This window comes from Astatotilapia calliptera, chromosome 15 (assembly GCF_900246225.1).
Source record: "Astatotilapia calliptera chromosome 15, fAstCal1.2, whole genome shotgun sequence".
NCBI classification, from domain to species: Eukaryota; Metazoa; Chordata; class Actinopteri; order Cichliformes; family Cichlidae; genus Astatotilapia; species Astatotilapia calliptera.
The window spans coordinates 39,373,641-39,395,035 of NC_039316.1; the positions used below are offsets into that span (position 1 = coordinate 39,373,641).

Sequence of the window (21,395 nt, forward strand, 5' to 3'; positions counted from 1 at the left end):
ACTGGATGTGGAAATATGCAACAGTTGGCTTATTTACACAAGTGACAAAACCTTTAATTAAAATGTCATTGATCTCTTTGACCTTTAAGGTTTGGATGAGCCGCCTCTTTCCAAAGGCAGAGTCCAGCCTTCTGAGCGTCTGCGTGCTGGTATGTGGGGGTTTGATGTTTAACTCACTGGAAAAAAAACATCCAAAAATTCTTGTTTTCCCATAATAAAAAGATAAAAACATGCAAAAACGTTTTAATTTGTAATCCAAATTACACATATACAAGGATTCAAGATATTAGCATGTCATTTTCAGAGACCACAGCCAAAAGAACAACAAGAGAAAAATACAATCTGTACATGTTTCAGTTTACAGTGAGTAGCCAGTTGAAGAGTACCAGAGAACACTAAGGCAAATCATCAGCAGACAGAAGAAAACATTGCCTTTTTAATCCACCACAGCAGAGTATCAAGAAGTATCTTTGCTACAAAACAAGGACTGATGACTTCCTTTATTAGCGATCAGCTGCATACGTTACATCGTGATAAAAGCAAAACAAAAAACAACAGAAGGTATCTATCTAAAGTCTAGCATTACTGTACATGTCTTCTCACCAGCTTTGGAAAATCAAACTTGCAAAAATATCCAGCTCCTCTGTGCAGCTCTGGGTCTGACCAACCTTTGTTTCAAACAACATCAAAGGAACGATGTTACTCGTACAGCTTCACCAAGATGGCACGCCGGTGCTGAGCGTGGTGCGCCCTGCACTCAATTTTACAGGTTCAATTACCTGGTAATACTGGAAATCGGCTTCAAAAAGCATAAAACTGGACCTTTTATTAAAGTTTAGAAGTGAGACACTGATGTCCACGGCTACGCTTTTTTGGTTGTTCGTGTCGCTAACATGCAACTTCATCAAAGCCCTTTAAAAATGTTGCGTTTGGTGAATCCCTGGAGCAGCTTATGATGGCTCAGCCTCACAGGCAAAAACTAGTCCTGATGAGTGAAATCAAAAAAGGGCCCGAGGACGTCGATCACCAATGACCACTGTCACAGGATGGAGCGTGTGCTGTCACACAAAGTCACTTTCATTGTCTAAAAAGCCTGAAAGCAACGTGGGTGAGTGACAGAGACACATTTAAATAAGCGGAGGGCGTCCTGTATGAAGTGTGCATGCTTCTGCAGTAAGAATTAAAAAGTATCCAGGTTAGGTTATTTGGTCATTAGTAAATTATTTGAATAAGAGACTGAGTGAGGCTGGTGACATGTCCAGGAGATCCCACCTCTACCCCTGTGACAGCTCCAGCTTTTCACTGATGGGCTGGGCTGCAAAGTAGCTTGCAGAAGCAAAGAGAATATGAGAAGGCTACAACAGCTTCAAGCACACATTTACCGATGAACCGAGCCATCAGCTGATGTAGGCTGGCACTGAGATCAGCTGAGCTGCCTGAACTTTGAAAAACAGATGCTGTAAAAGAGGCGCGTTCTTGCAGTGAACTGTGAAGTCCCATCAGCACCGAGTGTGGAGCAAAATCCATGCAGCTGATGCAAATTTGTGCAGTGTGGCGTGAACAGAAACTAATGCGTGTCTGAAAGTTTATGAACTTTGTAAAAAGGTGAAATTCGCTCACAGACAGCAGCAGGTTTACACTAGTGGGCAGGATTCACTCTGCTCTTAAACAGAGAGACGACAAACAGGAGAAGGCTGGAGGAAGCCGAGTGAAACCACAGGAGCTCCTGATAAGCTCTGATCATGTCCTCTTTCTTCTGTTGGTTCTTATGAAAAACAGAGTAATGGGAGGTGACACGTCACCGTTTCAGCTTCTGTGGGACACAAACGACCTGTTGACTTAGTTTTGGTCCTGAATGCTGAGCAGCTCCTAATGTGTTTGCTGTGTGTGTCTGTAGCTCTGCACAGACCTGCTAAAAGGGCAAAGGTTGGTTGGATAGTACGTGAGACACACTACCATGTTGTTGTTGTCTTCGTTACCACTAGGTTTCCTGTACCTTAAAATTTCCTTTTGTACAACTATGCATATCCAGGCTGTCGAGGCTGAACATCAGTCAGCTGCTTTATATTCTGTCCACAACCTGTTCATCAAACATAAATGCTCACCTGTAAATAAAAGCTCCATCCAGAGTGCGTCTGCTCAGCCCAGACACAGCCCCACTGCTGCATCTCTGTCATATTCATTAAATATTTCATTACTCAATCCATTTCTTTTATGATGGGAATTTTAATTTTATCTGTCACTTCCTCCAACAGCGGCTCAGCAAACAAAAACGCTTGAAATGTTTTTAGATTCCAGCTCCTTTGTTTGTGGCCTTGATGCTTTGTTGCCGTTTTTCTTTCTTTTTCTTTTGCTTTCATCTGCACAAACACCCAAATGGAAATTATATTTTATCTTCTTGTTTTTCACTGCTTTGCTTCAGTGTTTTGTCATCCTGCAAACAAGCTAAACTGCATCCCATTCTGAATTCCCTTTTGTGAACGCACAGCAAGGACATAACCACAACAGTTTAACTGCACCACAAATAACATCGTGTGTTTGCACAAACCTCACAGATTCAGAAACAGTTGTTTAAACTCATTTTGGCCAACTAAATGTTCTCGAGCATGTAAGAGTGAAAGCCAGACGAGGCAACGTTCCTGTTCACTCAAAGACCAGGACGGATACTGAATGCGTGCGAAGAAGCTCTGAGAAAATGAAAACTTCTGAGCTTGTCCAGGTTTGTTGATGCAGACAGTCACATTAATACTAGAGCACTGTGAAAATGAGCAACCACTGCCACCAAGCAACACACGCAGCTGCGACTGCAACTACAATGTGTTGCATCAGATCCAAGTCTAGACGTTTGATGCTGTAGGCCGAGTGAAACCCAGAGCTGCACACTGAAGCCATGTTTTTGCTGGTAGGATCATCCAAGGCATCTCATAGTAGGCTTTGCCCTTTAGAGTATCCATCCAGTGTGTCTCTGTGGAAACGGTTTACACTTGCTCGCACACACACACACACACACACACACACACACACACACACACACACACACACACACACACACTCATTAACATGGCGCAGTGCTCCTCCAGTTGCTGCTGCAAAACACCAGGAAATTTAAAGCAACAAAAAGAATCAAGACTGAACACAATCAAAAGAATGTACAAAAGGCACATTTGACCCCAGTGCTGCTGTACTGTAAGATTCAAGTGTAAATGAGCGTCTGTAGCATGGCTGTCGAAGCTCTCGACCATCACAAAGACAACATCCTCTCTGAGAGCATTGTTCTGGCTGCGTGCGTTTGTTAGCACCGAGGCTAACGCTCAGATCATGTCAGCTAGCCTGAATGCTAGCCAGTGCCAGGCCTTGCTAGGCCAGGAGTCAGTATGGCCCCTAGTGCCATCAAACTGTCCTTAAGAGGCAGCGAGTCTCTTTACAAGCTGTCCCGCAGAAATACAGAAGTGCAGATCCAAACCCCGTGTTTACCCAATTTCATCTTTCTTTACCCCACCCGCCACCTGAGCTCCGAAGCAAGGGTGGGGGGCAGAGTGGCCGTTGTTAGTAGGGAATGCTAATCGTCCCCTCCGCCGTACAGGTCGGCCAGCTTGCGGAAGCGCGGCCCCCAGTCGCCCAGGTAGTCGTAATCCTGGTCTCCGCAGCTCGAGGAGGAGTGCAGGGAGCTGAGGGAGCCGGCGGTGGAGCCGCTGCCTTCATAGTCAAACACCAGCAGGGAGTCGTAGGGAGGAGCGGTGGGGTCGTTGTCTGCTGCCTTCAGACCCTGCAAAACAAAGAGGGGGAGCAGGAAGGTGAGGGAACAATACTGGAAATAAGAGTGATAGCGATTCAAAGAGTTGGGTGTTCGTCTTGTAACCAGAAGGTTGCCGGGTCGAGCCCCGGCTCGGACAGTCTCGGTCCTTGTGTCCTTGGGCGAGACACTTCACCTGCCGCCTACTGGTGATGACCAGAGGGGCCGATGGCGCGATATGGCGGCCTCGCTTCTGTCAGTCTGGCTACACCTGTAGCTGCCTCCACCAGTGTGTGAATGTGAGAGTGAATGAATAGTGGAATTGTAAAGCGCTTTATAAAATGCAATCCATTATTATTATTATTATTATGCGAGCTTTCTCCGAGATGTTTCCTACACTGAGCCCTCGGTCATCGCCTGCTGGACGTGGAATGTCTAAAGCAGTCCCATGACACACTGTAGTCTATGAGGCCGACCTTTGTACTTGGTCAGAGTGCTTATTTCATACCTCATCCATGTTCTTCCCTAGCAACAGCTTAGTCCTAACCAAAAGGAGCATTTCCAGTCTGAAGTGGACCGTTTCATGCTGGGTGCTGACTCCACTCACACTGTCTGGGGTTCATGCCTGCAAATGACTTTAGGCCAGTCGTTCTCAAACTTGCCTGAGCCTGAGGATCGTAGCACCACCATGTGCTTCATCAGACCTTTTGGAGACCACCCAAAGTTTGGTCTTTTATCCCCCCTGTAGACAAGAACCTGCAGCACATCACGGGTTCTAATACTGACACTCTGTTGTGCGTTACTGTTAGTAAATGAGTGGGTCAGTAAAGGTTTCATTTCCTTTATCAGTGGTCGCTGCAGCAGGGAGTGATAACACCTCCCACACACTGTTTTCTGTGGGTTAAGAACATCCTGACACAGGTTAATCTGGGAACTTCCACACTCATCACTTCTAAACCACTGAAGACTGTATGGAAAATCTCTGCTAAGTAAACTTTCAGCTGATCAGGAAGAGATACGTCTGTATTTATACCAGAGGTTTTCCACCCGTAACAACTCCAGAGAATCTCAGTGACTGAGAAAAGCACAATTTATAGTAGAGCAGCTACAAGTCTGACAGTATTAAGTAGAGGATTATAGTAATCCTACATTTCTATAGTAACTGTACAGTAAGCGTGAGGGTATTATAGAAACCTATGTTCATGCTTGAACACAGGCGCTAAAAGTTACAAGACCAAGTTAAAACCGCAAAAAAGCCCAGCTGATGATCTCTGTGGATCCACCGAGACCATCGTCAGGGAGCAAAGCTCGCTTTCCCAACCAACTGGGATTTGAAATGTCAGTGTTCACTCCCACCACTACTTCAGTCCCAGGAGAAGAAGAACGAGCACTTTGGATCAGAGTAAGGTAGAGGAGGGTTGGAGGGCGAGGCAGGTCCTTGTATTCTGGATGAAGTGGGGACAAACTGTTCATGCAGCTGTGATGGAGAGACTGAGGAGGAGCTTCTTCCTGCAGGCGATATCACACCCCCACACAGTACTGACCCACACATATAGTTCCTACACACACTGGACATTCTGGACATTGTTTTCACTTCATCACTTTAAGCATATTTGCACTGCACAAGACATTAAATAATAAATAACACTGGTCACTATATTCTTCATTTCCAGTTAATACTGGTACAGCTGCTGTTATTGTGTATATAATATTTATATTTCTTCATACATCCTTATATATTTCTATACTGTGTATTTTGTTGTACAGTTATTTTGTTTTTTAACTTTAATGTTTATATTTTATTTTATTCCTTCCTAGTTAAATTTACCCTTTTTAATCTTATTCATAGCCTTTTTTTCTTTAGGTCACGAGCAGTTGTGTAATCATTTCACTGCATTTCGTACTGTGTATGACTGTACGTGACAAATACAATTTGAATTTGGTGTGGGGACCATGGCTATGCAACTCCTCATAATTAGGGTTGGGGTTATGTGTGTGTGTGTGTGTGTGTGTGTGTGTGTGTGTGTGTGTGTGTGTGTGTGTGTGTGTGTGTGTGTGTGTGTGTGTGTGTGTGTGTGTGTGTGTGTGTGTGTGTGTGAATGGGTTAAGATGGACAGTATGGAGGAAAGAGGGATTATGGAGTGTAGGAGAGAGGAGGATTTGGGTCATGCTGGACAGATGCTCTGTCTCTATGAGGAGATTGAAGAGATTACTCAGGGTGGCCTGAACTTAAAACCACCAAACCCCTCCTACATACAGGAAACATACGTGTTTCACAAACATGCACTATTTTTATGAACAAAAAAAGTCTGTTCAAATGTGTTGCAGCAGGAGTCCTTTTCTTCTGCATCTCGCTGTCACTCAGGACGCTTAAACTGAAAGAAGCAAATCTGATAAGCTGTGAAAATGTTTTGTGGGCCCCGCCTGTCATCTGACTGAAGACACTCCTGTCACTCTGAACTCAATGGAAGGAGAGAATTAACGCGGAGAGGGAGGGGCGGGATCAGCTTGCATCAGCTTGTCATGTCTGTAGGATTAAGCTGTCTAGATCAGCTTGCCATGTCTGACAGCTCCTGATCATTATTCATAGCTGTGCTTGGCAGATGTCTTTATGCAGCCCAACCACAGACACACACACACACACACACACATGCAGATAATATGGATGCAACTACTGCAGAGACAGCAACATGCATCAGCTGCATCAGTACAGATAACTTTGTGCTTGAGATTATGATGTCAGCTCTGTTGAAGAAAAAGTCTCTCTGAGATGCTTCGATGGGTTAAGACGACTCTGTTATTTCTCTAAGCGAGTGTGCTTCTGTGAGGAAGAGTCACACGTGTGGCAAACACACAGTGACGTCACAGTGGGTCATTACTCATTCACAGTCGAGTCAGTGCTGCACAGTTTGTACATGAACTCTAACGAGAACCTCGTATCCACATGGACTGAATGCAATGATTGGTCAGGTGTCTTTACATGTGAGCCTGTGCTGTGTGTGTGCACATCTGATTGTTCTAGAAGCTCTTCATTATTAATTGTTTAAACTTAAATTACAAGTTTGGGTTGTGATGAGTCGAGGCCAGCAGTAGTTACACTACAGACGGTTTAATGTCTGACAATATTTTCACGGACCGGCCTTTAAGGTGTGGTGGATAAATACAACAAAATGAAACGATACAGACAAAGACAAAAACTGTGGTCTTTTGTAACAATAAACATGAATTCACTGTGTAATTGTGTAACTTTATTAGCAGCGTCCTCCTGAAAAGCGCCAACAACACTGAGAGTAACATCCTCCTCTCTGCCCCTCAATGCTCTCTGGTTGCTATGGTAAATAGTTCTTTCAAAATAAGACACAACTACAACACGGGAAACGACCCAGGGAAACAGAGTTAACGATAAAACCCCCTGAAAACCATGAACGTCACATCTGAGCCTCAGCTCTCGTACCAAACGACTCACGGACCGGTCCACGGCCCGGGGGTTGGGGACCGCTGCTATAGAGCATCAGAATCCCAAACCGCTCTTCAAACAGATCAAATATGAACCTGATGATTATAAATGGCCTGTATTTGTCTTTACTCAGTCCCTATGGACCCCAGAGCGCTGTGCACTACACTGAGTCATCCACACAGTCACACACTGGTGATGGCAGCTACACTGTAGCCATGGCTGCCCCGGGGCGCACTCACAGAGGCGGTGATTATAAGAAGTTTCATTTGACATAAGAAAGGCCGCTGCAGCCTCATGCAACACTGTGACCATTAATATAAATATGAGTTCTTCTACAGCACTGTGCAAAAATCTTGAGCCCCCATCGTTTTTCAGATTTTGCTAGAAACATGAGAAATAGGTGCAGTAATTTACTGAAACATGTATGGGAATGACAGTACTTAGGGCAACAACTTGTAACAAGCTTGACAGTCAATATCTGGTACGACCACTTTGATCCTTCAGCACAGCCTGGACTTTTCTGATAATTAGATTAACCGGTCTTCAGGAATAATTCTGCTTCTCTAAGGATCGATTTTGGATGTTGGCTGCAGTTTATTCCACTTTGTGCCGAGATGACCCCACGCTGCTTCGATAATGCTGAAGTCCGGGCTCTGGCGAGGCTAATCCGTGCCTGAAAGTGTTTCATTGTTCTTTCATCCAGGTTTGTTTCTGTTGGTCGTGTGTTTGGGATGAATGACATGCTGAATAACAAGGCTGTTCCAAATTAGACGCCTTCCAGGTGTTGTTACCTGCTGGATCACAATCTGACTGGACTTTTCTGCATTCATGATCATTTTTAACAAGAATGCCAACATCACTGCTAAAATGCAGCTCCTGACCGTAACAGCTGCACTTTTACAAACACTGTACCCTTTCCGAACTCCTCCATGCAGGTTGTTGATAACTTGATATATGAGACCTGTTTTCAGCCGAGTTCTTGTATAATTTGGCTAATCTCATCCTTTTCTCCTCTCTTCTGGAGATCCAGCTTTACACTGAGACCATTTCTGCTGAGGCTGTGCAAACAGTAAATGGATAAACTGAAGCACCAGATGTATCTCTTCCACTGCATGTCAACTTTTTTGTGTATTTTTTCCTGTTTCCTAAAGACAATGCTTTCACTCTTTATCTGCTGTAGACTCTTGTCCTGACAAAATATGACAAGCAAAGCTCTTCAGGAATCACCTCGTTGGTTCAAAAACACTTTTTCTGTTATCTTTACCATTTTTTTTTTAGATTCAACTAAAGAAATGGGCGAAAAATATTTGTTCTTGCAACAGGCTTCGAGTAATAAAGTGCATAAAGATGCAATTTAATATCAGTTCTTTACTAAACCCTGTTAAATGTTATATAAACACTGGTTTATCTCTTGATTTAGGTGCATCTTTAATACCTGATTCATACGTCAGTGTTAAGCAAAAAAAAGGAAGAAGAAAATCCTGTGAATGTCCAAAGAAACAGCATCCTACAAAAAGCCAAGAGAGTCTAACTCACTGGAAGCAAAATATAAAGAAATGAGAAATAGCTGAAAACATTTGCCCAGTAAAACAATCAAAGTTGGATTTCCCTAAACACTCAATCAGCCCTTTAAGGACCCTCAGCTGGTCTGTGGGATTAACCAAACGTTGTGGATTTACCTCCAGTTTGGTAGCCAGGCTGTGACCACATGTCAAGCCATCACATCTCTGTGTTTTTCTAAATGTCACCTGCTCCACGAAGTGCTTCCTTCTTTCTCTTCGTGACGCTCACAACTATCATTTCCAACAGTTTGATCAAAGATGCTTAAAAAGTGTGAGTCTGACATTTATTTGAGGGAAATGTTGTAAACAGCAGAGCCTAGAATGAAATACAATCTAAATGTGAATGAGTTTAGTGATGATTAATGTGAGCTTCCCTTTTTAAATATGCTCAGCTTTCAGTTTTAAATAGCCGCAGTCAGAACTGTTGAAACGGGCCCGTTCTCACACTGGCAGCTCAGAATACCTCCACAGAGCTTTAAACAAACTGTTTGAACTTGAATATTTTAAATCCTTTAAGGTGATGAGGTAAACTGCACACATCCTGGACGCTCTTTGATGCTCGACACCAAAGGAGGAAAAAAGATGAGGGAAGCAAAAGTAACTAATGTTGGCAAATCCAGCTTTTTATGGACACAGTGTTCACTTAGTGCTGTCAGACAGACACTCTGTATTTCACTGAAGCTGCGATTCATCACTTCCTGTGTGCTTAGAAGTGCATGTGTACAACACTGGAATTTAATCTGGGAACAGTCTGAAGTGTGTGCGGCTGGAAGTCGACTGAAGCACACGCACAGGTTCGGACTGACATTTTACACAAAGATGTTGTCATCCAGGTCTGTATCCTCTCAAAGATGCTGCTTATTGCCGTACCTCGTGGATAAAGTCGCCTATGTCTCCTGGGTGGGGGGCTGCGGAGCGGAGCGGGTACTGGTGGTCATGGTGGAGGGGCCTCTCATCCAGACGTCTGATCCCCACTTTGACGCACTCTGGCTCCAGGGCATCAGGCTGCTGCAGCTGGCTAAGGTCATAGTCCTGCACACCCACACAAACACACAAATGTTGGCATTACAGTGAGTCACACAGCCCTGCATCACAATCCTGCCTTAAAGGGCTCTACAACCTGTGCAGCACTCAGAGTTCTCAGGACAGTCCATTGATGATTAATGCAGCATCCCATTGCTTCATAAGGATAATGTGTTATATTATGTATTAAACTGCTGTTTCCTGTTGCTGTTGTGTGTAAAGTTTACATGAATGTCAGAGTAATGTTGGACTTTACAGCACATACCTCAGACCAGAAGCATCGGCAGGTTAAAGCAGCTCAAACAGACCCAGTGTGAAAAGTGCCTGAAGCAGGTTATCAGCTGCCGTTGGCACTGAGATCAGCCAGTTTCTGTACATCTGAAACTATTTATGCTCAATTATACCAAGTTGCTATAACCGTTCAGCTGCTCACTTTGTGTTTTATCTACTCTCCTGTTAAAATAGCAGAGCTGTAAGCCCAGCAGTGAAGTGGGTGGCTGTGCTATTGATTTGCTGTGTGGCAGCACAGACAGAGGTGCGCAGGGATGCTCTGCTCTGAACAGAGAAAAACTTCTTTGGATTTCTACTTTGCTGTTGCTTATTCAGAGTGAAAAATGAGTATTGACCACAATTAACTGTCAACAACTGCAGTATTTAAGGTGAGATAATGGAGCCATATTACTCATGTCTGCCTCCAGTAATGGGATTACACTGCTGTTTTATCCAGGAGCAACATCTCAGGGTATCATTTTGTGTTGTTGTGAATTAAGAGCACTCTCTTATATACTCTACTGTTATGTGCGGCTGTAGAGTCGTTACATGAAAGTCCCTCTCTACACTCTGCACAATGCTGCAACAGCTGTGGCCCACTAACCTGCTGCATGCAGCCAAATCTACCTGAATGTAGTGAAGACTCAGAAACGCTGCATTTCCTGTACGGCTTAAAATGTCTCGTTACTATGCACGGAGACACGGCGACCTCCAGAGTGTCCTGAAATATGAATTCAACTTCAAACACTTCCACCTTAAAAGAGACAGAATATTTAAGCTGCCATAAATTCACACTTCAAGCTAAACGAGAAAAAATTAGTTCCTGGCCAACAATCCTCGCCATCATTGAATAATAATATATTCTCACTAATCGTAGCCTAATGCCAGGTACTCTGCAAGCCTGTGGCAGTGGAAATACCAAAAGGATTCTAAAATTCATAACGAACTTGACAGATTCATGAAAGCAGCAGTCTCCCACTCAGCTAATGGACTTATCTGTTTTAGCTGTATTTAACCGTTTCAGTGAATTTCACCCAGTCAAATGAGCACAGTTGGCTCTCGTGATGCAATGTCTACCATTTCTCCCACATCATCCTCGGGGAAAAATGAGAACGACCCTAAAGCAAACTAATTAGCATCCACTTAGAGAGTCGCAGCTCGTCTTTCACCTTCTCTCCTACAGCGTGGATACAATCAGAGGAGCGTCACAGCCTGCTCATGGTGAATGGTTGTGTCTGAGTCACCGCAGAAACCTCCCAGAAAACAATTCATGCTTTCTGGTTTCCAGGGAAAATCGACTAAAGGCTGTGGACTGACATTGGGCTTTATTCACAATAACGACCAATCAGAAGAACACTGTGACTGAGAGCCCAGCGTTAACCTGCCAGGCAGCAACAAAACGATCTTTGCTTCTTTTCTTTCTATACTTGCCATGACCTGATTGAATGAATGTTTCATTTGAGGACTGTTTTTACAACAATGCCAGCACATTTCTGTTGAAAAGATGTAGAATTCTTTCTACACGACACGAATGACTTACAAATTGGAGACGTGACAGCTTTGTCCCTGTTCTGACGTTTAGAGGTTTAATAATAAGTGTCAGCATTTCTAAATTCAAGGACGGTTCAACTGAACGCAAAACTCATTAACCTCCGAGCATCTGCCAGGCTGACGCTGTCAAGTCCAAACCAAAGCACGACACTCGAGGACTAACTAGTAGGAAAAACAATAAAAATGTCAACTCGGTTCAATTAAAATGTATCACAAAATTGCAACAACAGTCGCCTGAAGGCGCTGAATATTATTAGGTATTGTCCCAAATCCTGGACCAACAAACCTGTGAGGAGAAACCCCCACACAGCGCATTATGGCTGTAATCACCACGCGTAGCAACGCTGCTACTTTGTGTCTTTACAGACTGGTCGCAGCAGATGGCCCCGCCCCTCCCTGAGCCTGGCTCTGCTGGAGGTTTCTTCCTGTTAAAAGGGAGTTTTTCCTTCCCGCTGTCACCAAAGTGCTGCTCATAGGGGGTCACATGACTGTTGGGTTTTTCTCTGGATGTATTACTGTAGGGTCGACTTTACAAAGCACCTTTAGGCGATTGTTGTTGTGATTTGACGCTGTGTAAATAAAACTGAATTGATGGACCATTTTTTATAAACTGAGTGGAGTTGTTGTCCCAGGTTTAGTCATTTGTTATGAGTGACTATATGTTTGTCTATATATCTGTTTGCATCATTACGGAACCACAATTAAAGAACAAACACAGTTTGAGATTTTCAAGTTAAGCTGAATTTTTGAGACACCTCAGAAACACAAATGTTGGACTTGAGCCTGGTTTTTGCACACTGCTGCTAACATCCAGTCGTAACAGGTTAAAACTTCCACAAATGTTAATAATTCCTTCATGACTCTTTTATGGTGCAGTACTGTGGTTCTTTCATGCTCTGGTCTTTTGTTCTAATGATGTTTTCTTGCACAAAAACAAACGCTCAGTGTTATTCTGAGTCATTGTTCTTCCCAAACACTAAATCTCAGGCTTCTCGCACTTTCCAAATCCCACATTCACCTGTGCTTGTGACGGACATTTATCCACACAGATCGCTGTTATCAGATTATGTCGAGAGAGTTTGAGCACCTGTGTATTTCACTTTGTTTCATGTCAACGCCTTTACGTAGCGTTTAAAGATAGCGTGTTATTAGTTTAGTCAAAGAACATGGTGATCTGCAGTAGTTTACAGTTGCTGGTTTGGCTCTGTCTTTGCTGCATAGATGGACCGCAGCATAGGACAGTGATGAGGCCAGATGTTGGAGCTGGGAGGAAGCTGTTGTAACTTTATTGCAGTTTTTGTTTGATAACAGCATTTTGATTATTTTGTAAGTGATTTAAGTGTTAGTCATATGTTTAGTGATGCTGTTAATTATAGATTTAATTTCTGCTAAAAGGGAGCATTTAACAGTTATTTTCATTAGAAACTGCGTTTCCCAGAATCCTTTGTGGTAGATGAAAGTTACTCTGGGTTTTTAGCTAGCAAAGAAAGTTTGGGAAGCCATTATATGTTGCTCTGATGTCGAGCAGTTTATTTGTTGTACATTCCCCTTTTTGAAGCCTTATATAAAGACTATCGTTTCTCCAATTGATGTCCGATCCATTTTTTTGGGCTAGTGGATTTGCCACATCAGAAGCGGTTTGCAAAGCAGCTTGCAGTTATAGATGACACTGTACGATCTGTCAGTTGAATGTGTAAAAGGTTATCATCAGCTGATGCTGAACTGGCACTAAGATCAGATCATCTGCTGGAGGCTGAACAACCTTGTAGCCTGTATGAACTCATGCGAAGCTCAGTTTTTGGCTAATGGTGCATAAGCAGAAGCCGGCTGAAGGTCCAATGGCCTGCATTTGTTTGCTTTACTCGTCCCTAAGGACCCCAAAGCGCTTCACACTACATTCAGTCATCCACCCATTCACACACACATTCACACACTGGTGATGGCAGCTACATTGTAGCCACAGCCACCCCGGGGCGCACTGACAGAGGCGAGGCTGCCGGACACTGGCGCCACCGGGCCCTCTGACCACCACCAGTAGGCAAACATGGAGTTAATATCTTGCCCAAGGATATTTGCAGCCAGGAGGCAGCCTGGGATCGAACCACCGACCTTCTGATTAGTGGCTGACCTGCTCTGCCCCTGAGCTACAGCAGGTGGCAGACTGTGTGTATATGTACAGTATGTCTCTGTGTTTCTTGGTGTTGGCATGCTTAAGCACACAAGTGTGTTCCCGAGAACTCAGTCTGCTTTTTATCTGAAGCTTAAATCCAGACAAATAAAGAGCTGAGCTGCCTGTAGAAAAGAAATGAAAATCCTTATCAAACAGTGCAGATCCCCGACACCATCCAAGGCCTGTGCAGTGTGCTACTGTGGCAATGATAAAGGAAGAAGCAAACCTTGATTTTCTTTTATTAACTTTGTGTCCATTGTTTAGCCTGGAGAGAGATTACACCAGCGCTTCTGTTTATTGAACCGCAGGGAATAAAGTACGAACTGAACCAAAGTCAACCAACACGCCACTCAGCTTTCATTTTCTCTGTTTTATTCAAGGCTCTGTTGAGTGTGTTCCCCTTAATAATGTACTTTGTTATGATGTTTGGAAAAACTTCATCACTTACAATATTGATAGGATTCGTCAAGCTTATCAAGGCCCAGTTTTCAAATTCAGAGAAATATTTAAAATGAATATCTTTTGATGGAAATGTCCGTTTTTATTTTAGAGGAGCTGGAACAAAGCCTCGGGGCTTTCATGACCCTTTGTGTTCAAACTGGGTTATAAGTTGCTGAGTTAGACTCAAATGTAATAACTGAGGAGGAAACGCCTTTTCCAAAGCTCTGTCTAAATGTGAGCACAGCTACAGCAGAAGGAGGAAGAAGACGAATGAGTCAGAAACAATATTAAGTCCAAACTAATGTGAGCTCAATGAACAAAACAACAATAACACAGATGTTGACCCTAATACACTTCAGTACTAAGCCAGGGGCCGACGCTTTCATCCCTTAGAATTTATTTGCCCTCAGTCACGCGCAGCCACGGTATTTAATCGAAGTGCATTTTATTTGTGTTCGCTCTAAATTGGAAGATTATTGTGATCGTGAAATATTAAAATAAAATTATATGTAATTTTGGTCACTCATAATAAGCATCACACTCCACATCAGCAGGCCACTCCTGCTCACAATCACAAATGGAGTGAGGAGAAGGAGTGGAGAAAGACCGGAATAACTCTTGGAGTCGCGTCGATCGTTGCATCCACACATGTATGTGAGCAGCTGTTCTCCACCATGTTAAAAACAAACGCCGCTCACAGACGAGCTCGCGGTCCTGCTAAAGATGGTTCAGGAGCAGACGGCCCATTAACCAGGTAAAATAAATATTTCTGCAGATATCTTGTAAATATTTTTTCTTCGTTGTTTAGTGACACAGCGCTTTTTTCTAATTTATTTTTTAAATTCAGGTCGAGGCTCGGCGACACGCTCTGAGAGCCCAACGCCGATGCAAGGATGAGGCTCACGACAGTTTTTGTTACGTGCATCATTGAAGTTCAGCTTTTTAATTCATTTGACAGAGACCTTCAACTCAGAGTGTTTCTTTCTGTTATTATTTTTTAAGAGTCCAAAATGTTCAAAATGTGTTCATCACATAAATAAAATTGAGTTTCTCTGTAGACCTTCATGGATTTCATAAGCAACACACTACAGTTTCTTATACAAAGCATAAGGTAGAAACCATCTATATACATCAGTGTTATCTTCATTTTAGATGTCAGAAAGTATGTGCAGTGTTTTGGGTCCAAATGTGTCTGTGGGTGTTAAAGGCGGCTGCTCTAAACACTTCTTCACGTTCATGTTGTGCTTGTAGCAGCGTGTGACTCCTCTCAAACGGTTCTGGTGCCAGTTTGTCATCGTGCTCACCAGCATCACTCATAATAATGAGACTGTCCCATATTTGGGATCTGACTTATTCCCGAGAATTCTGCTGTGAGACTAAAGAACAGACGTGATGATGAGAACCATCATCAGGTAAAACGAGAGCTCTGCAGTCCCGCTGTTTGAATCACAGCAGCATGCTAGCATGCTCAAACCATTGAGTCAAAGTACAGCGAGTACAATCATCTTTACCGTCTTACTATTAAATGTCATCTTTACAAATACAGATATACAGCGCGCACAACCAAACACAAACTTCCTTCTAAATTCAGGAATTTCATGTGAAGAAAGTGGTGACCTCGCGGTACTTAAAGAAATCAGGAACCAGCATCACTGCGACGCACCACGCTACACGCTTACAGCCTTAGTGCTGCTGTTGGGCTGACGGCTATCGGGGGCTAAACACTTTAAGGCTGTGCCAGCTGGTGATGACAGCGGCCTTCACTTTTTGATGAAGGGGCAAATTTCTTGATTGTGCTCTGTTCAGCTCTGTGCAGCTGTGAAACCAAACTCTCAGGCTTAGTAAAAGTTTGATGTATGAATCGCTGAATTGGTTGCACCCTAAATCCAAAAGGCAATTTCACTCATTTCACTTCATTTTGAATTTTCTTTCCTCTTTGAAATTGTTTTTTGTCCCATATTCATCTTTATACCCTCTCACACACACAGCCTGATATGGTCTTTCCAGAATGAATCGTCGTGTGACCAGAATCATCTTCCCTCCCTTTCTGCTGTTTCAGGTCATCTTACAAAGGACACATTTAATTATCTTTTTGTTGAATCTGCTGTTGTATTTGTGTACTTGTAGTGTCATGTTGTAACATGTTTCTATTTGTGTTTTAGGTCACCTTCAAAATAAGATGCTTTTTTCAGGAGGCTACCTCGTCAGTGATGAAGCCTCGCGATGTTAGCTCACTTTATGACTCTGCTGATTAGACTGGTGTAATATTTCTAAGCCAAATTCTACATTTATTATTAGAGAAGCATAAATATGATCACAAAAATGAAAAAACAAACCATTGTTAGTCTTCCACAGGCTAATAATCGACTGACTCTGCTGTTTATTTCTGATACTTGAAGGAAACTAAAGCATAGCATCGATATTACTTCAAGCTACGCTTTCTGCGAGTACCAGTGCTTCTGTATTACCGCTGACATCGTCTTGCTTCCATTTTGACTGACTGCAGTTAGTTTGAAGACGCCCAGCAGGCAGGAGGAGAGGCGCTAAACAAAAGGACTTACAGATGAGAAAATGGTGCAGCCTGAGAACCGCAGCCTGCGTTCTCCTGCATGCTTTTTCACATTTTTAAACACACTTCCTACATCGTTCACAGTTTAACGTTTGTTGTTTCGCAGAGAGCCGCTTCTATAGAAAGTAAAACAGGCCTGAGTGTGGTCGGCTGGGTAAACGGGGGTTAAACATTTCCGCAGTAGAAGTGCGGAGCGGCTTATGTGCTTGGCACCAGCAGAAAAGTTGTGTGGAGACACAGGAAATTGTTCTCCAACAGAAAGCAATTAATCCTGTTTCGAGGTCCTCTTTGTAGTACACTTAATCTTAGCTGGAGGACAGATGATTGAAAACTGCAGAGAGGCAGAGTGTGTGTGTGTGTTTTATGTCTTCTATCTGAAGACGTGTGTGTGTGTGTGTGTGTGTGTGTGTGTGTGTGTGTGTGTGTGTGTGTGTGTGTTGCTGCTGTATGGCAGTGATGGAAGGAAGCAGGCTAATATAAATAGTTACAAAAACATGAAGTGTTCATTTGTATACCTGGTCCTCCTCTCCACCGCCCTCCTCATCATATTTCAGGATGTTGTCGCGTACGTCGTCCTCCGGGTCGATGAGGAGCTGCTTGGCCTGGCGTTCCTTATCCCTCCTCTTCATCCACATCACAAACAGCAGCACCAGCACTGCAACGCAAGAGTGACGCAAGCAGATGAGGACACACGAAGACCTCAGTGAGCACCAGTGAGTTTCCATGAAGGGCTTCAGAGACCACCAACTGTTTCATGTTTAGCTCAGACTGAAAGAACACATCTACCAATCAGAGGCTCCGTTACAAACCCCCCATTGACTCACAGTAGGAAAGAAAACTGAAAAAAGACCCATCCACTGACATACTGAGCCATCCCATAGTCACAGATATATCAGATATGGTTCTGTCAGAGATGTAAGCTGGAGTGGTCCCAGTATGATGTTACACTGGGGCCCAGTATTGTCCAAAAACATCTCCCTGCCCTAAAACACAGCAACGAAGTCACTTTGCTTTAGTTAGCAGCTACATGTTTGTGACGAGACCTTCAGCCATCCTCTGTTTTGCATCTTCCTTTGAAAGCATCAGCAGACATTTGTTAAACCTTCCACTAAGTCCTGCAGACCACACGCTGCCTCGCTCACACGACATGCATGTCAGTTATGCCAGCAGTGATACGTAAATATGCCTTTGGTTTAATTCCTCTCTTTGTTTTCTGTGAATTTGCAGATATGTTCCCTCTTTTCTCTGCGTCTCTGCTGTGGCAGTGTAGCAGCAGTGAAACATCTCACATGCAGTTTGTGTATAAAATCATTATGTTTCCATTGTTTATGTCTGCCACCTTCAGTTCTCTGCAAACTGGATATAAACATGCAGTCCATAAAGCAGCTGCTGCATGGGCCTGATTTTCATTTGAATTGAAGCCGAAACGTGGAACTTTGCACAAACAGCACGCACGGCTGTCCCATCAGATCAAAATGCTGCACTTTCTCCTGATTTATGGTTTCACATCTGTCTTTTTACAGACGGGTTCACTATTTTAACCACGAGGCAGTTCTCCAGGAGACCGACTTCATCATCTCTGATGCAAGATTTGAATTACCACTGCAAAGCCCCTGTTATCTCCTCAAGTACCTTGTACACAGTCACAGTTCAATACAAAATAGCTGCATGTTTCACTCCATTCTTTAAAATACTTGCTCCCCTACGCTGGGATTTCAGCTCTTATTTTGAGACAGCTGGTGGGTTTTAAAAGTCAGTGTGAATCTCTCTGTCTTACTGATCACATTAATCTGGAGGGATTTATGAGACAGCTCAGGGTGCGCCTGCATTCATGAACCTGCACCAATGTACCTGCACAGGCCAAAACACACGAGGATGCTGAGAGAAATTCTAAATGACAACTGAAACCCCAGAGAGCCGATAATGTCACCATTAGTAACATTTCTCAGTATAACCATCAGCAAAAGCTGGAAGCTATTCACCCAACTGCCTTTCAACAGGACACCAGACAACACATCCAGTCTATTTAGAATGCAAATCACTGCTGCTCCACAATTTACATCATCCCATAATGTGGGAAATGTTCCTCAGTCTGAGACCTAAACTTCCCATCTGGAGGTGTTCAGGCCCGGGAGCTGGTAGATGTAAAGACACATGCAGCTTTGCAACTTTCTCTGACAAACACATCAAACTAAGGAGAATAGTTCACACCCTGGAAAGTGCTGCACATTACCTTTGGCCACCAAGGTCACAAAATATGGAGTTCTGAATTTGGCCAAAGAAGCACACAAAAAAAGATAAAACATGGCCGTTTCCATATAAACAGAAAATCATGGGGCCCAGCTTGTCTACAGCCTGACTCTATTCAAAATACAAGAGACATTGATGCACTTCGTTTTATTCCAAAATCATAAATAACCCAGGCTGCTGGTTATAAATGGTGTTGGTACCCAGTCATATGCAAAGTGTTCAGACCAAGGGACACATTTCAAGAACTGTAAATTCAGGTCAAAGTAATGAGAAATATCTCAAAATAACTAATTTGTTTTTTATATAAATAAATAAATGTATATAAACAGGTGACCGTAACTGTACATGACTCCCCTGCAGTACCGTCACGGCCCACCAGGGGCCCACACTATAGCACACATTATATCCTGATATAATATGATTGAAAAAAAACCCCTTTAAGTTAGGCATATGTGTGCTTGTCAGCTACACATTTAAACACTGCAGCTCCTCTCAGCTGACCAAAGGAATCCCAGCCAGTTAAATGTATATTAATATACAACTGAAGTTCCAACGCCAGCAGCCCTGACAGGCTTCTTCGTCCCCCTCCTCTCTTTCTCTCTGTGGATGGAAACTGAAACCGACTGAGCGGGGAGAGTAAACGATGACACCTGTGCTAACCCTTAGATAAGCATGCAACCAGTGATGTGCAGCCACACTTTGCTCAGGGTGTGGCTACGAGCATTAGCAAGGAGGGCTGTGAATTTCATTTGTAAAACCAAGGAAAGCCATAAAGTGTCGAGATGACATGAGCATTTAGTCTGACTGGTATCCCCGTGGGCAGTTTCTTTTGCTGCTCTCTGCTAGCTTTAGCTTAGCTTATCTGTGCTGTTTGTGCCTCTGAGTATTTGCAGTTACCTGACAGGTGACGCAGCGTGCTGCCTGCCCAAGACGTTTGTGCTTCAGTGTTGGTGAGTGAAATTACAGCAAGTCCTTTACTCAGCACCAGTTAGCATGTTTGTTTGCACCCATACTGTTTATGAGCGTAGCTTGCTGGTGTTCATTTATAAGTCGATGCTCCAGCCTTTCATCGACTGTAGCCGCATGTCACAGGGCTGCGGGCATCTTTTATATACAGTCTATGGTCACGAGCTGATGGCATTATTTAAAATAAAGATGCATTATAAAGATGGTAATAAACATACTGACAGTTCTCTGCACAGCCCTGCTGTCTTTGCTGCTACACAAAAGCATTTGCAGTAAAACACCAGGAACCTTCATCTTTTATCAGAGGCTGAAGCTGCTTTAGTGGTGGACACTTGAATCTTCCCCACATCAAGGACTTCATTTAAACTGATCTGACTTCACTTAGCTCTAAATCTGAAACTCCTCACTGTGATGTCTTTCAGGGCTCAAGCCTCAGTTCAGTATTTGCTCTTGTGGCTGCTTTCGTTGTCCCTCAGTTCCTGAAGCAGGTCCATGAAAGGCATATTGATGTGCTGCTCTCCTGCTTGTGGCTGTTTCCTCCGACTCCATTTGACCTCCTCTCGGCACAGCCAGACTTTATCAGCGGCGGCGTTTTTGTGCACAAAAATGGCCGTCATAATGATTTGAATGCTTTGTTCATGCCTTGTGTAACTTGAGGTGACATTACAATTTCCAGTAAGACTGCAGTTATTAAAATATAGTACAGCAGATTTCATTAAAGCTTCTCTGGCCCTGAATGTCGCCTGCTGCACTAATCATTTTTCTGCCACAGCTCACTGTAGCCTGCAGAGCTTTGGCGATGGCTCTAGTTTAAAGTCTCCTAGCTGGCCCAAATGCCTTTATTCTAACTGGCTAATCAAACAGTTTGATCCATCATGTGAAACCCGAGTGAGAGCTCTGTGTTTATTTCTTTAAAAAACCTTTAAAAGTGTGACTCAGTGGTTCAATCGGGCTTCAGATCTCTTCTTTGTATAAGAACACTCTGCAGTGCTTCAGCTGAGTGATCAGTCAGGCTGACTTTGTTTGCTTTCCTGCTCTTCTGTCACCTGTAGCTTTGTGCTGAGGAAGCAGCTCAAAGGGCCACTCAGAGTGTCCAAGCACATCAGGTGCTGCTTGCTAACAAGGACATAATTCAAGAAAAACTGTGAGGCGTTCGACACCAACACTTTGGATTAGGCCTGAAATGTCTTGCTGGCTCATAGGAAGTGAGTGTCGCTGAGCTGCAGCAGCAAACTGAACTGTTTCTTTAGCTCTGCTGTCCACACATTTACAAACACAGAAAGGAATGCATATTTAATAGCTGCTGTATTTTGCACGATCATTAACACGGAGTCGACGGTGCAGTGAACAGACAGGGTTTAGCAGCTTCGCTACAAACCTGAAGACCCACAACTCTATCAGCA

General features: G+C 43.5%; 1 protein-coding gene across 1 annotated transcript in view; it reads right to left on the bottom strand.

The window, feature by feature from the left end:
* Window positions 1-215: 215 nt before the first annotated feature.
* Window positions 216-21,395, bottom strand: part of LOC113006687 (cadherin-2-like) — a 101,832-nt gene continuing 80,652 nt past the window's right edge. The window contains exons 14-16 of the mRNA XM_026142789.1: window positions 17,292-17,431; window positions 9,623-9,784; window positions 216-3,766 (exon numbers count right to left, since the gene is read on the bottom strand). Coding sequence (XP_025998574.1) covers window positions 3,560-3,766; window positions 9,623-9,784; window positions 17,292-17,431 — 509 coding nt within the window. The 3' untranslated portion in view covers window positions 216-3,559. The remainder of the gene's footprint in view (window positions 3,767-9,622; window positions 9,785-17,291; window positions 17,432-21,395) is intronic.